The sequence below is a fragment of the Callorhinchus milii genome, unplaced genomic scaffold, assembly GCF_018977255.1.
Source record: "Callorhinchus milii isolate IMCB2004 unplaced genomic scaffold, IMCB_Cmil_1.0 Scaffold5, whole genome shotgun sequence".
Classification (NCBI taxonomy): domain Eukaryota; kingdom Metazoa; phylum Chordata; class Chondrichthyes; order Chimaeriformes; family Callorhinchidae; genus Callorhinchus; species Callorhinchus milii.
The window spans coordinates 26,597,820-26,612,661 of record NW_024704746.1 but is presented as its reverse complement, the minus strand read 5'-3'; the positions used below and the strand labels follow the sequence as shown (position 1 = coordinate 26,612,661).

The 14,842-nt window shown below is 45.3% G+C and overlaps 1 protein-coding gene across 1 annotated transcript in view; it reads left to right on the top strand.

Annotated features, from left to right (window-relative positions):
* The first annotated feature begins 4,258 nt into the window (after positions 1-4,258).
* Positions 4,259-14,842, top strand: part of lrmp (lymphoid-restricted membrane protein) — a 32,815-nt gene continuing 22,231 nt past the window's right edge. The window contains exons 1-15 of the mRNA XM_007897309.2: positions 4,259-4,685; positions 5,403-5,504; positions 5,822-6,002; positions 7,296-7,369; positions 8,316-8,394; positions 9,000-9,158; positions 9,745-9,862; positions 9,961-10,011; positions 10,805-10,882; positions 11,256-11,312; positions 11,629-11,688; positions 11,770-11,834; positions 12,271-12,373; positions 12,757-12,888; positions 13,201-13,302. Of these exons, the coding sequence (XP_007895500.2) occupies positions 4,259-4,685; positions 5,403-5,504; positions 5,822-6,002; positions 7,296-7,369; positions 8,316-8,394; positions 9,000-9,158; positions 9,745-9,862; positions 9,961-10,011; positions 10,805-10,882; positions 11,256-11,312; positions 11,629-11,688; positions 11,770-11,834; positions 12,271-12,373; positions 12,757-12,888; positions 13,201-13,302 (1,788 nt within the window). The remainder of the gene's footprint in view (positions 4,686-5,402; positions 5,505-5,821; positions 6,003-7,295; positions 7,370-8,315; positions 8,395-8,999; positions 9,159-9,744; positions 9,863-9,960; positions 10,012-10,804; positions 10,883-11,255; positions 11,313-11,628; positions 11,689-11,769; positions 11,835-12,270; positions 12,374-12,756; positions 12,889-13,200; positions 13,303-14,842) is intronic.

The following is a 14,842-nucleotide window of genomic DNA, read 5'->3' as shown; positions in this document are numbered from 1 at the left end:
CAAGTTGTTGTTTTTGTTGCAGTCCGGACCATACATTTAATATGATTTACGCCACGTATGAGTGATGTGAAGATTCCATGTGTTGTAGGAATTTCCACAAGACTTGGGCAGATGTAAGACTTAGGCAATTATACGATTTATACAGATAATAATAACAACGACAACATGACACTTATAGAGCGCCTGTCACGTTGGGAGGACGTCCCAAGGCGCTGGACAGTCAGGGGTCAGGACCCGAGCATGGGGGAGGGGTGGGGTAGGGGTGAGAGAAGGCAGAGAGGTGGGAGGGCGACCGAAGGCACGATCGAAGAGGAGGGTCTGAGACAGACCGGCCTTGAAGGAGGCGAGGGAGGGAGCGAGGCGAATGATAATAATAATAATCTTTGCATTTGATATAGCGTCTTATCATGTCTCCTGGACGTCTCAAAGCGCTTCACAGGATACACTGTAAAGTGAGTTGACTATATGTTTTGTGGGCGAAACAATCAGACTTTGTAAGGGAGTTTTACTGTAATCACTGTGATCATGTAGCAACAACAACAACAAATCAGATTTATATAGCGCCCTCCACGGCGTCTCAGAGCGCCTCACAGTAACGGATCCCGGGGCCAAGCCAGGGGGAGGGGGAGGAGCCGTGGGGGGGTGGGGGGAACGTGACCAAAGGCGCGGTCAAAAAGAAAGATCTTCAGCAGGGACCTGAAAATAGGAAGAGAGGGGGCGAGACGAAGGGAATGAGGAACGGAGTTCCAGAGCCTCCAGAGTTCCATAGTGGCTGAAGGCACGGCCGCCGAGGGTGGAGCGGAGGACTCGGGGGACGAGGAGGAGGCCAGTCCCGGGGAACGGAGGCAACGGGTACTGTGCTGAGGAGAGAGGAGGTCAGAGAGGTCGGGGCGTGCAGAGGAGTGGAGGGATTTGAAGACAAGGGTGAGGACCTTGAAGTCGATCCCCACTTGGACAGGAGCCAGTGCAGTCTGTCCAGGACTGGGGGGATCAGACAGCGGAGTTTGGTGCGGGTGAGAATGCGGGCGGCAGAGTTTTGAATAATCTGGATTTTGTGAATGGTGGTGGATGGGAGACCGGTGAGGAGGGCGTTAGAGTAGTCCAGCCAACAGGTGACAAAGGCATGAACCAGAGTTTCAGCGGCTTTCGGAGAGAGGTATTGGCGGAGACAGGCGATGCGTCGGAGGTGGCAGAAGGCGGTGCTGGTGAGGGACCGGATGTGGGGGAGGAAGGATAATTGGGGGTCGAACCTGACACCTAGGTTGCATATGGGTTCGGAGAGGTTTAGGGGGAGGTCGGGCAGGTGGAGGAGGTGAGAACCTTGAGATTTTAGACGTTGACGAGAGCCAAAGAGTATGGCTTCCGTCTTGTCAACGTTCAGCTGAAGGAAATTTGCGATCATCCAGCTCCTGAGGTCTGACAGGCAGCTGACAGAACATCAGGGGACTGGGGGGCACATAGAGAGGTAGAAAAATAGAGTTGGGTGTTGTCCGCATACATGTGGAAATGTGCCCCAAAACCCACCCCACTGTCTAACCCTGGCTGTAACATTGTGATCAAGCATCAAGCACAGAATATATTTTAAAATGAATTGACTGTATATTTTAGGGGCGAAACGCAGCAGTCAATTGTGCACTATATCAAATACAAGAATTATTATTATTTATATAATAATATAAATGACCTGCTCTGCCTTTCCTCAACTCCATAACATCGCCCGACTCTGCCACTACCTCACCCCTCAGGCGCTGAAACTCTTGTTCGTGCCTTCATCACCTCCAGACTCGACTATGCAAACTGCTTGTCCGCCTTCCCAACTCCTCCCTCCACAGCTGCAGATAATCCAGAACTAATTCTGCAGCCCGTGTCCTCTCCCGCACCAAACTCCATGACCCCATCTCCCCACTCTCTCCCGACTCCATTGGCTCCCTATCCTTCAGAGGATCCAGTTCAAGATCCTGGTCCTCACCTACAAAGCCCTCCATGGCCTCGCCCCACCCTACCTCTGTGACCTCCTAACCCCTGACTAACCCGCCCGTTCCCTCCGCTCAGCCGCTCCGGCTGCTCCACGTCCCCCGACCCACCCGCCCCACCATTGGCGGGAGAGCCTTCAGCCACTCTGCCCCCAATCTCTGGAACTCCATCCCTCAGTCACTCCGCCTCACCCCCTCCTTAGTCTCCTGCAAGTCCCGCCTCAAAACCCTTCCCCTCCCCTCCCCCCCTGACCCCAGCTCGGGTCCGAAATGCTGTACACTGTCCAGCGCCTTGGGACGTCCAACCGACGTGAAAGGCGCTGTCCACTTGTACTCTTGTGCTTGTTGTTGCTGTGAAGCGAGATAAATAAATACACAATTCACTGTTTTGTATCTACTCGTCTTTTATTCACTGATCCATTTAATTATTCAGTTATTCATTCCGACGGGGTTGCCCCTTTGGAAAAGACACAATTATTCGCGTCCCGCTGAGCGTATGTTGTTGCTGTTGTCGGTAGCGGAGGTCGAATTTCCTTTCCCATTTCCTTTCCTGTGCCGAGAGAAGTGGCAGCGCCCGCCTTCCGCCACCAGGCGGCGCACCGGGCAGTGTCGCTCCGGTCCAATGAGCGGCCGCAGTGGGAGGAGTGACGTGACGTGGTTATGGCGCGTCGTTTAAATTGCTTACAAGTGGCTCTTTAACTCCAGGTGAAACCTGTGCAGGTGAGTTGGAAAGGCACAGAAACTGGCTTAAACCTGTTAACCCAAGGAATACTTTTTTCAAATGAGGATTCTATTTCTATTTCTGTATAATAATAATAATCATAATAATCCTTGCATTTGATATAGCGCTTTTCACGTCGGGAGGACGTCCCAAAGCGCTTCACAGATATATCAGCGGGGAACATAATACGTGTTTCCTTTTTTTTTAAACAACTTAAACGCATTGTTTTCAAAGTTCTGCTGCATGTCAGTTTGCCAAAGAAATTGTCTCCTGCGGTTCCCGTACTTACAACCGCTGGAGCGCGAAATAGTTTAGATTTTTCTGTGAAGAATTCTGCTTTATTTATATTTTGTGGGATCTTAGAAGCCTAACGTTTGATAAACGCGAAAGAAAACGGCCCTGAAATGCTCCAATTAAAATGTAATTATTTTAATGTGATGTAATATTTACTGATAAATATTGGACTACAATTTTATAAACTGGTGTGATAGTTATTTTATAATAATAATCCTTGCATTTGATATAGTGCTTTTCGCGTCTTCTCGACGTCTCAAAGCGCTTCACAGAATAGACTATAAAGTGAATTGACTGTATATTTGTGGGCGAACGCAGCAGCCAATTGCGCACAGCAATGTCCCACAAACAGTGGGGGATGAAAATGACCAATTTATTATTGCTTTGGTTTTGGAGGGATTATTATTAGGCTCTGTGTGGAGTAAGGAAACTTGCCCAAGGTTTCGCCCTCTGCCGGGAATTGAACTCAGGTCTCTCGCTCGCAAAGCGAGTGCTCTAACCACTGAGCTACAGGACTCCACTAATATTGTGAAATATTTTCTAGCCAAAGGTGGGGGAGAAAAATAAAATCTTAGTATATATCCATGTCTTAGTATTCATTCGAAGTTGTCTTCATGCCCTGGCACCTCCCTCCCCACCTCTCCGACCTGCTTATTCCCCAACCCACTACCCACTGCCTCCACTCAACTGGCTCTGGCCTCCTGCTTGTTCCTCGTGCCCTCCGCTCCACCATTGGTGGCCGCGCTTTCAGCCGCTACGCCCCAAACCTCTGCAGGTCGTGCCTGAAGACCTTCCTCTTCGATCGTGCTTACGGTCACCTCCCCTGAGCCCAGCGTCGTGCTCTGCCACTGTCAAGCGCTTCCCTGCGTGAGGGGATGCTATATAAATACAAGTTGTTGTTGTTGTGAAGCACTTCATTTGTAGTTACTTTCTCTGCTTTAATGTTTTAGTTATTGGTTAAAAACTATCCTTTCGAGGTTGGAATTGTGCTGCCTGACCTCTCGGTAAAATATTGTATTTCTTGTGCAATACACCCCTCTATGGTGCAGTGATAGTTTTCCATGTCCTTATCCATGAATCCAGATGTTTGTGTGAGAGGGTGGATCTGTTGACCAGAGCCATGAGCAGCAGGAGACATAACCCAGTGGACAGCATCTGCCGAAAAATCCGAAACATTCAGATGAGGGACAAGGAGGTGAACCCCACGTTGCAGATTCCTAAATTTCAGTTGAGAAACTTTGACAGCCCGCAGACTAACCTCAAGAAGAACATGGAGGTGGTTCTGAGGAACCGAACAGTCAAAAGGCAAAACTTTAACCAGGATGTGCGATCCGCTGCCACGAACTGTCCCTTTTCTCCTGAGACCCTGCCCGGCTCACAGCGGAGGCTCAGCACTCCGGGAGAAAGGGCTTCCAGTGCCGGCTCCACTTTCAAAGTCGTTACTTCCATCGAAGAGACTGCCTCTAACTCGTGGCCTTACTGCAGGACTCAGAATTGCTCCACACCGGTTCCCGACAGCGGAGAGGAGCTGAGCTACCCCTGTTCAGCCCTTATTAATATCGAGCACCGCATACTAACCAGAGCCGGCAACAGCGATGTCTCGAGTCCTGTTCGTTCAACCAACTTGAGCATCTGCACCCACCTACATAGACCTCAGTCCCCTGAAGTCAGACAAGTCACTGTGCCTGAGACCAATCGTAAGTTTCTTAAAGGGAGAGGTTTGTATTCGTGTATATTCAAGATTTCTGTGAACTGATCATGAATTCTCCTATTTGACAATAATACACTCTAATTGTACTCTACTTAAAATAATAATCCTTGCATTTCATATAACGCCTTTTCATGTCTCAAAGCACTTCACAGAGTATACTATGAAGTAGATTAACTATGTATTTTGTGGGTGAAGCACAGCAGTCAATTGCCCTCAGCAGTGTCCCATGAACACTCGTGGATTGAGTGACCATTTTTTTCTTTTTTGGAGGGATTATTACTACTGGGTTCCTACTTACCTCTACTCCACACGTCTCTGTTTACCAAGCAGCAAGTAGGAACCCGGTTGTTAGTCGATTAGCGGTTGGGATAATAATCCCTTCTCAAAAAAAATAGTAACTCAATCCACGACTTTTTGTGGAGCGCTGCTGTGCGCAATTGACTGTTGCGTTTCGCCCACAAAATATACAGTCAATTCACTTTATAGTATATCCTGTGAAGCTCTTTGAGACGTCTCAAAGTCGTGATAAGGCGTTATATCAAATGCAAGTGTTAATATTATTAAATAAAGGAAGGTTAACATTTAACTGGGACGTGCAGGTACATGGAGCTCGTTGCATTAAACTAAGGCTGCACAGCAATGGGCAATAATCTAATTAAAGCTATGCATGTTTTCTTCAAACTCTTACTTTTTTTTCCCGAAGTAACTGATGTTAGCCACTTGGAAACTCCTGAAGATATGAGCTTGATTACTGAGGAAGACCTGCTAGACACGATCTTTCATGCTTGTGACATAACACATCAAGGTAAAGCAGATCATTTCATTATTGTACTACAGAGCAACATTTAGCAACAATAACAACGACAAATGATATTCATACGGCACCTTTCACGTCGAGAGAACGTCCCAAGGCACTGGACAGTCGGTGTTTCAGACCCGAGCTGGGGTCCGGGATCGGGAGGAGTGGAGGACAGGGAGGGTGGGGGTAGGAGGGTGACTGGTCGAAGAGGAGAGCCTTCAGGCAGGTGTTGAAAGAGACGAGGGAAGGGGTGAGGCAAAGGGACATTGTTTTTACATTTCTAACGATGCTAAAAAGGCTTTTAATGCATTGCTTTACCGCAGGTAAAGTGGCTGTTTCCAAGATAGTTGACTACCTGAGACACACCACAAGCCGTAGCTCAGAGGACAGTGGCCTTGAGGATCTGTGTAACATGCTGGATCCCAATAACCAAGATATCTCCATTGATCTGGATACGTATCATGCCGTCATGAAAGAGTGGATTGAGGAATGTAGAAGGAAAAGGTAACCAATAATCCTGATTATACATTAGTGATCCCAACAGTCTACAGGCTTCACCAACAACAACAACAACAGCAGCAACAAAATTGCATATGTATAGCACCTTTCACATCAGGAGGACATCCCAAGGCGCTGGACAGTCAGTGTTTCTGACCCAAGCTGGGGGTCGGGGAGGGTGGAGGGTAGTGGGTGGGGGGGGAGGGGGAAAGGAGGGTGATCTAAAGCACAGTCGATGAGAAGGGTCTTGAGATGGGTCTTGAAGGAGGCAAGGGAGGGGGCGAGACGGAGGGACTGTGGGATGGAGTTCCAGAGGGTGGGGGCAGAGTGGCAGAAGGCCTTTGAACCTTTGTCTGACCTCAAGTAGTAGTGACTGATATTCTCCTCTGGCTCCATGGCAGGATGGGATTGATTGCTAACAACATAATATTAATATTATTATTAATAATGATAATCCTTGCATTTGACAGGACCTCATCACATCCTCAAGATGTCTCAAAGCACTTCACAGAATATACTGCAAAGCGAATTGAGCGTATATTGCGTGAGGTGTACTGTGCTGAAGTTGGCTGGAAGGACGAGATAGTTTGAGTGGGTTCGGATGTGTGAAATTCCGTTAGTCTTGCTCTATGTTGTTCTTCATCATCTCCAGCTAATAAACTGTCTGAAGGTGACAAAGCATTGATGTACTGCACCACATGACAGGATGTGTATTTAGCTTATGGTTTGCCCACTTGGCAGTCGGTGTTATGATGAAGCTGCCCCGGGGCTGGAGATAGAAGGTTGATCTTTCACCACTTGATCCCTGTGCCTCTGAGCTGACCATTTCTAACAAACCTGTTGAAGGGTCACTGTCCACTCTCTGTGTCAATAACGTGTGCAGTGGCAGGAATCACAAGGGAGTGAATTGTTGCTGAACAATTATAATTTATTATAGGTTTTATTATAGGTTATGCAGTTCTGCGGTGTATTATTTAAAGCACTCGCCTCGCAAGTGAGAGGACCTGGGTTCGATTCCCGGGCAGGGCAATAGCTTGGGCAAATTTCCTTACCCCACACGCCTCGGCTTACCCCGCAGTAAGTAGGGGACTGGTTGTTAGTCGATTGGCGGATTGCTTTCCATTGCTTCAAAAAAAAAAATAATTTGGTCACTCAATCCATGACTGATTGTGGGACACTGCTGTGCGCAATTGGCTGCAGCATTTGTTAAATATTACAGACGGAAGAAAAATTCTGTTGGGGGAAAGGAAATTGATTTTGTTGTCTCGGCTAATTTCCTTTCCGTGTGCACGTCCATAGCATTCATGAGGAGACGCCTGAAGTTATAAATCCGATTGAAGATGCTGTCAACATTCAAGATGGACTCGTGCCAGGTTATGTTCTTTTTCTACACATTTAATGTGCACTTTTTTAAAATAAAAGTAAAACAATCTTTTGTAGCCTTTTTGTTCCCTCAACCCTAGGGTTAAATTCAGAGATAGCCCTTTTTACAGTCACTTCTGTCGGTGTCCTGTTCTGTCCTCTCCTGCACCAGACTCCATGACCCTATCACCCCCACCCTCGCCCGGCTCCACTGGCTCCCCATCCTCCGGAGGATTGAGTTCACAATCCACATCCTCGCCTTCAAAGCCCTCCACGGTCTTGCTCTTTCCAAGCTCTGTGACCTGTTAACTCCGTATAATCATAATAATAATCCTTGCATTTGATATAGCGCTTTTCTCGTCTTCTCGACGTCTCAAAGCGCTTCACAGAATAGACTGTAAAGTGGATTGACCGTATATTTGTGGGTGAAACGCGACAGCCAATTGCACACAGCAGCGTCCCACAAACCATCGTGAATTGAAGTGACCAATTTATTATTGTTATTTTCTTGAGGGAGTATTATCAGGTGTGCGTGTGTGTGGAGTAAGGAAACTTGCCCAAGGTTTCGTCCTGCCCGGGAATTGAACCCAGGTCGTCTCGTTTGCAAGGCGAGTGCTCTAACCACTGAGCCACAGGACTCCATATAGACCTGTCCTCTCCCTCCGCTACACATCTCCCTGGGCAAGCCCACCATCGGTGGTCAGGCCTTCAGCTTCTCTGCCCCCAGCCTTTGGAACTCCATCCCGCAGTCACTTCACCTCACTCCCTCCCTCCCTCACCTCCTTCAAGACCCGTCTCAAGACCCTCCTCTTTGACCGCGCTTTCAGCCGCCCTCTTATCCTCCCCACTCCTGACCCCAAACGACATGAAGGGGCTGTGTAAATGCAATTTGCTGTCATTGGGGCCTGTTTTGCTGTCTAACAGTGTAATACCTAACCTGCAAAATTGTTTTGGTAGGAATTAAACTTTCTGATGCAATGAATGGAACAGCCGGAAGTCTGGAGGCATTTGGTGGGGAAATTTCCAAAGGAGACCTGTAAGTAATTGCCTTTTTTTAAAAAAAATGTTTACCCCTGTAGGTAACATTTAATTAAACCGAGAATTAGTTTTTTTCATTGTTTATCTACTAAATTGCACTTTACTGTGGAGTCCTGTAGCGAGTGGTTAGAGCACTCGACTCACATTCACCTCACACTCGAAACCTCAGGCAAGTTTCCTTACCCCACACGCCTCTGTTCACCAGCAGTGAGTAGGAACCCGGTTGTTGGTCGATTGTCGGATCACTTTTCTGGGGATAATAATCCCTTCCAAATAAATAAATAAATAAATAGGTCACTCAATCCACGGCTGTTTGTCGGACGCTGCTGTGCGCAATTGGCTGCCGCGTTCGCCCACAAATATACAGTCAATTCACTTTACAGTGTGTTCTGTGAAGGGCTTTGAGACGTCTCAATGACGTGATGAGGCGCTGTATCAAATGCAAGGATTATTATTATTAGTCCAAACTTTCTCATGTAGTGACAGCCCATGAGGTCAGTAGGTGTCACTAGCGCTCTGGGATGCAACCCTGCATGAGGGAGGCTATATAAATGCACGTTGTTGTTGTCTGTTTTTACAAACCCATGCCATCTCTCAAATCAGGGAGTCGTCAGACTTGATATCTTGCATTGCTGACCTTCAGTACAACAACCACAAGCTTCAGGAACAGAACTGTAAGTTAAGGTTGACAGTGGACGCCATGGAGGAAACCAATCACCGACTGATGGAAGGAACGGAAGAGCTGCAGAACCAGATCAAAAGGTAAAAGGGAGATATTTGTTTAGTTCAAAATAACTTGTTGCTCATAGAGTTGAAGCCAGTCAGTCATGGAACTGAGATAATGGCACTTCCACATTCTGTAGCCAACACCATCAATGTGGGGGCATTGATTAGATACAGAAAGTTCACACTGATCCACTCCAATAGTAATCATGGAGTCCGGTAGCTCAGTGGTTAGAGCACTCTTCTCGCAAGCAAGAGGAACCCGGGTTCAATTCCCAGGCGGGACGAAACATTGGGCAGGTTTCCTTACTCCAGACGTCTCTGTTTACCTCGCAGTAAGTAGGAACCCAGTTGTTTGTCGATTGCCAGATCACTTTCTGGGGATAATAATCCCTTCCAAAAAAAATAAGAGTTTGCTCACTCAATCCACGACTGTTTGTGGGACACTGCTGTGCGTGATTGGCTTCCGCGTTTCATTCACAGAATACACAGTGAATCCACTTTACAGTATATCCTGTGAAGCGCTTTGGGACGTCTCAACAACGTGATAAGGCACGATATCAAATGCAAGGATTATTAATATTTCAAATACTCAACCTTTGCTAAGTGTTTTATTTTTAAACAGCGCCCAGCAGTCTGTGTTAAAAGAAAAGTCACTGAAAGAAGAACTGGAAGAAATGAAGGCAAATATGAGCCACTTGGAAGATCGAAGTGAAAAGCTTTTGCTTCAGAATAAACAGATGGTAAATCTTGTGTGTCAAAGGCTCATGTAAAGGCATTTCATCTGTAGACAGTTTCTAGTTGAATGGAACCTCACTAATACTCCCTCGTTTCCTTTTAGGCAAAGGACAATCAATCTCTAATATCTCAGATTGGTTCGCTTCAGGAAGAGGTGGGCAAAATTTATTTTCAAGTACATATTCAATTCCGGTTTTGAAAATTATTATCGAATCTATTTCCATCTCCCTTTCAGGCAACGCATTCCAAATATGGCAATATATATATATATATATTATATATATATATCTATATATAAAATAATTCTCCTTGTCTCCCCTCTGGTTCTTTTGCCAATTATCTTAAATAAATCTCTGTCCTCTGGTCAAAGATATTTGATAGATTTGTAAATGGATAGTTCATGAAAATCTCCCATTCATATGGGGAAGTGGAAGTGGAAGCTATGAACTGACTTGACCTACACTTATATAGACACCAAATGTTTTTGAAATCTGCTGCTTTGCATTTTACCAGATGCGGAATATTGGGCCAATTCTTGGCATGTCAAATGGCCCTATTTTGGTTGAACATCCTCGAGATGTCTCAAAGCGCTTCACAGAATATACTGCAAAGCGAATTGAGCGTATATTGCGTGAGGTGTACTGTGCTGAAGTTGGCTGGAAGGACGAGATCGTGTTCATATGTGTTCATACGTGTCTGAAACAAGCAGCTTGTTTACCTAGTTGAAGAAATGCACCAAATAAGCCACTGAGACGGAAATTGTTTCTTAAACAGCAAGGGCCCAGCCCAGAAAAAACTATCAAATGCAAGGATTATTATTATTATTGGTACAATACGACCACTGGAGCGCTCCTTGAAACTGGGGGATAAAGAGCCCTAAAATTAATCACTTTAAAATGAAGTTACATTCCTTGGTATAAATGATACGTGTTGTGTCTTTATTACAGAATATTGGGAATGCAATAGAGATGGATGATCTACATAAGAGGATTGCTGTGCTAACTGATGATAAGGAGAAACTCGATGTAAGTAACGCTACTCAACCAACCTCCTGATGGTGCAGTTACTCAAAAATTTGTGCTAGATTCTTGTTTTGCAGCAAAGTATGTTGTCACATAGACTTGCTTTTTGAAAACATTTAAGTTTATTAGATAGATACTTGAAAAGAAATTAAGTTTATACAAAGAAATTTAATTGGTTTTGATAGGGCTGATTGGGCCTTGGGTGGATGTATGACTTGGGTGATTATACGATTCATAAAGATGAGACTTATGTGAGTTTTAATGCATTAACCAGCTTTTGGCATTGACTGTAGGAGGCATACACATGCAAACATGACTCTGGTATGACTTGCACTATTCAATGCTCCCAATGAACATTATTGATTTCCCCCTCAAGATGCAGTTGAATGATTTTAAAGGCCAGATTCATAAGAAAGAAGCAACATTGAATAAGGTCAGTACTGTTCTCTAGGGTCATTTTTTGAAAACTTGATCTACATTGGCTTCAAAACTGGGTCAAGTCAAAATTCCAATGATACAGCAGTTTTGTTGGCTTTTAAAATCAAGGGATCAGCTGACATAACCTTCTGCACTTTAAATTCCCAAGTTATTCTCCAAAAGAACTGTCATAGAAAGAATTGGGCTTAATAAGAATTTGTCTTGATCAGAAAAATAATTTGCATTTACGTAACTCGCAAAACATAGGATTAGGTGTGATTTGGCAAAGTTACTAACTAAATATACTGAACTCCATGTCTTTATTTCTGCAGAAGAACAGCCAAGTTGGGGAACTTACAAGTGCCATTGAAGAATATTCCTTAATTATCGAGGTAAAATCCTATTTTTTTTAAACAAATTCATAAAAAAATGCTTACAATACATGTCCAAATGCCTGTACTGCAATTTTCCAGGCCTTGAGAACAGAGAAGAATAATTTAGAAAATCAGATGTTACTTATGCAACAGGAACTAGCCACGTGAGTAATGTTCTTGACATACACTAAAATTGCAGTGATTTTAAGGGAGATAACTTGCTCTATTCATTTGCACTCCGTTGCCCTGAATAATGATAATCATAATCCTTGCATTTGATACAGCGCCTTATCACGTCGTTGAGACATCTCAAAGCACTTCACAGAATATATTGTAAAGTGGGTTGACTCTATATTTTGTGGGCGGCATCCAATTGGGCACAATTTATTTATTAAGGGTTTATTAGCCTTGGAAAAGCGATCTGTCAATCGATTAACAAGCGGGTTCCTACTTTCTGCTAAGTAAACAGGAGTGTGGAGTAAAGAAACTTGCCGAAGGTTTCATCTGGCTCGGGAATCGAACGCGGTCCTCTTGCTTGCGAGGCGAGTGCTCTAACCACTGAGCTACAGAACTCCACATATTTTGTCTTCCCCTTCACAGTGGATGTACACATTCCCGGATGGTATTTAAAGACAGCCCTGAGATGACTGGACTAACAGATTCCTTGCAGTCTGAACTGTTATTCGCTCAACATTTTCCTGAGGTATGTAGATTGATGTCTGGCTCAGCTTAATCTGTCTATATGTGTGAGAGGTGGAAAAAAGATGGATTTCCAGTCCAAGTGATGACATCCTCCTGAAATTAAAAGTGCTATAACTGTAAATTACAATGGTATAGTTTATAAGGGCCCTAGAAGATTAATCTGGGAATCCCAGTCTATAATAATAATAATCCTTGCATTTGATATAGTCCCTTATAACGTCATTGAGGCATCTCAAAGAGCTTCACAGGATATACTGTAAAGTGGAGTGACTTTCCTTTGTGGGTGAAACTTTTTAACATATTTTTCATCTTATCTTTTTATATAACATGAACTCAAAACTTCGCAACTATGCTTTTAAGTCCCTTGACTTTTTCTTTAACCAGCTTGATACTTCGGAATGGTTCAGTAGCTCGGTCTTCCTCGACACCGCTCTGGACAAGGAGGTACAGCTGTTACTGCAGCCTCCAGGCCCACAGCAAACCACGGCAGACTTCAAACGGATTATAACACGGATGGTAAGTCTGTCACATCTTAATTATTAAAAAAAACAGTGCAAACTCTCAGCCTCTCTGCCTACGCTTTGGAACTTCCTTGAAGACCCTTCTCAAGACCCTCCTCTTCCACCGCGCCTTCTGTCACCCTCCTCCCCCTCCCCCCCACACACCCTCCCCGCCCTCCACCCCCTTCCCGATCCCAATCCCCAGCTCGGGTCCAAGTCCCTGAATGTCCAGCGCCTTGGGACGTCTTCCCGACGTGAAAGGCAGGTTCTGTGTAAACATCATGTGTTGTTTTTTGTTGAAGTCTTTATGTGTTGATTCACTTTATAGACAAAGGAGCTCTCTGAAGAAATGACAGCGTTGAGCTCTTGGCTGAGACAAATAGCTGAATCAGAGAGGAGTTGCAAAGATCTGAATGAGGCTAAAGTTGAGGTAAGCGACAGGAACTGTTGTGTTTCTACAAGATGCTATGTTTCAAGCTTTTGAAGTGGCAGAGCATTGCGTATGTGTGGTACGGCTTAAGGTAAAAGCAGGAGGGCGGTTTTAACCAGGTCTCCAACTGACTATTAATAACAAAAAAAATTGGGTTGTGAATTCGTGTCATCGGTTACGTTTTCACATGTTGCGTTGCATTCTATTTCACCCCCAAAATACTCCACTTTACAGTATATTCTGGGGGGGGGGAGGTAGGGGGGTGGGGGTGGTGTGTGTGTGTGTGTGTGGGTGGGCGGGTGGGAGAGGGGGGGTGCGTCCGTGCGTGGGGGTGTGTGTACTGGGGATTTTGTGGTGGGGGGTTGTGGGGTGGGGGGGGGGTTGAGTGGTGGGGGGGGCTGTGTGTGTGTAGTGGGGGGGCTGTGTGGTGGTGGGGGAGGCTGTGTGTTGTGGTGGTGGGGGGGCTGTGTGTGTAATGGTGGGGGGGGCTGTGTGTGTAATGGGGGGGGGCTGTGTGTTGTGGTGGGTGTAGGAAGAACTCATAGTGTTATCAATACTTCTGTTAGATATCAACCAAAAGCAATCTGCGAGCACGAAAGATTTGGTATTTTACTGCAAATCTGCGGAATGCAGGCGCACGCGCCAACCCAGATCAACATACACAGACTGAATTTTACCAACGTAATTTGGGAAGGCACGGAAACAATCGCACTGAAATTCTCCAACTCTTGTACCTCATTATATAGAAAACAAACCAGGGGACAGTTTGCTGCCGTGTCTGTTAACATGACTATGTTCTGATCACATTGTACTTACTGTATGTCAATGAAACTGACCAGACGTTAATGTGAGTATTTTGGAAATGTGACATTTCAAATTACTTAAACCACTGTGTACGTGATACACTGTGGTTTGAGATGGTTTCTGCAAAATAGACAAGCCTGTGAGCTGACCTTTGCACAAAGCTTTGCGTGGGAAGATATAATTAGCATATTTAATTCAACATCACATTTTTCACCCCGTTGTTCGTAAGATTAAAGTTTTTTTTATATGAAAAAAGAAAAGCCTGAAAGATTTGTGCTGTTATGCACCAGTTTCCTGAATTTACTGCAATAATTGTGGCATCGTCAGGCTGGGGGCTACATCAATTTAGCTAAAAGTGGTGTCCGTTGGATTCTGGTCCTCATTCAAGGCCCGTCTCAAGATCTTCTTCTTCGACAACGCCTTCGGTCACTCTCTTACCCCCACCCTCTCTGCCCTACACCCCTCCTGATCCCAACCCCCAGTTCGGGTACAAATCCCTGACTGTCCAGCGCCTTGAGACATTCTCCTGACATGGAAGGTTCTGTGTAAATGGCATCTGTTGTTGTCGTTGTTGACTATTTATGCTTTGCTGGCTACAGTATGACTGGAACTGCTTCAACTTGAGTGAACGGTGATCAATCTTGCTGTTAGATATCAGACTAGTGCTTGTTTCTCCCCCCTCCGCGCACACCAAACAACCAGTTATTTTCAACCAGTTAGTTGGTGAGTGGTCACG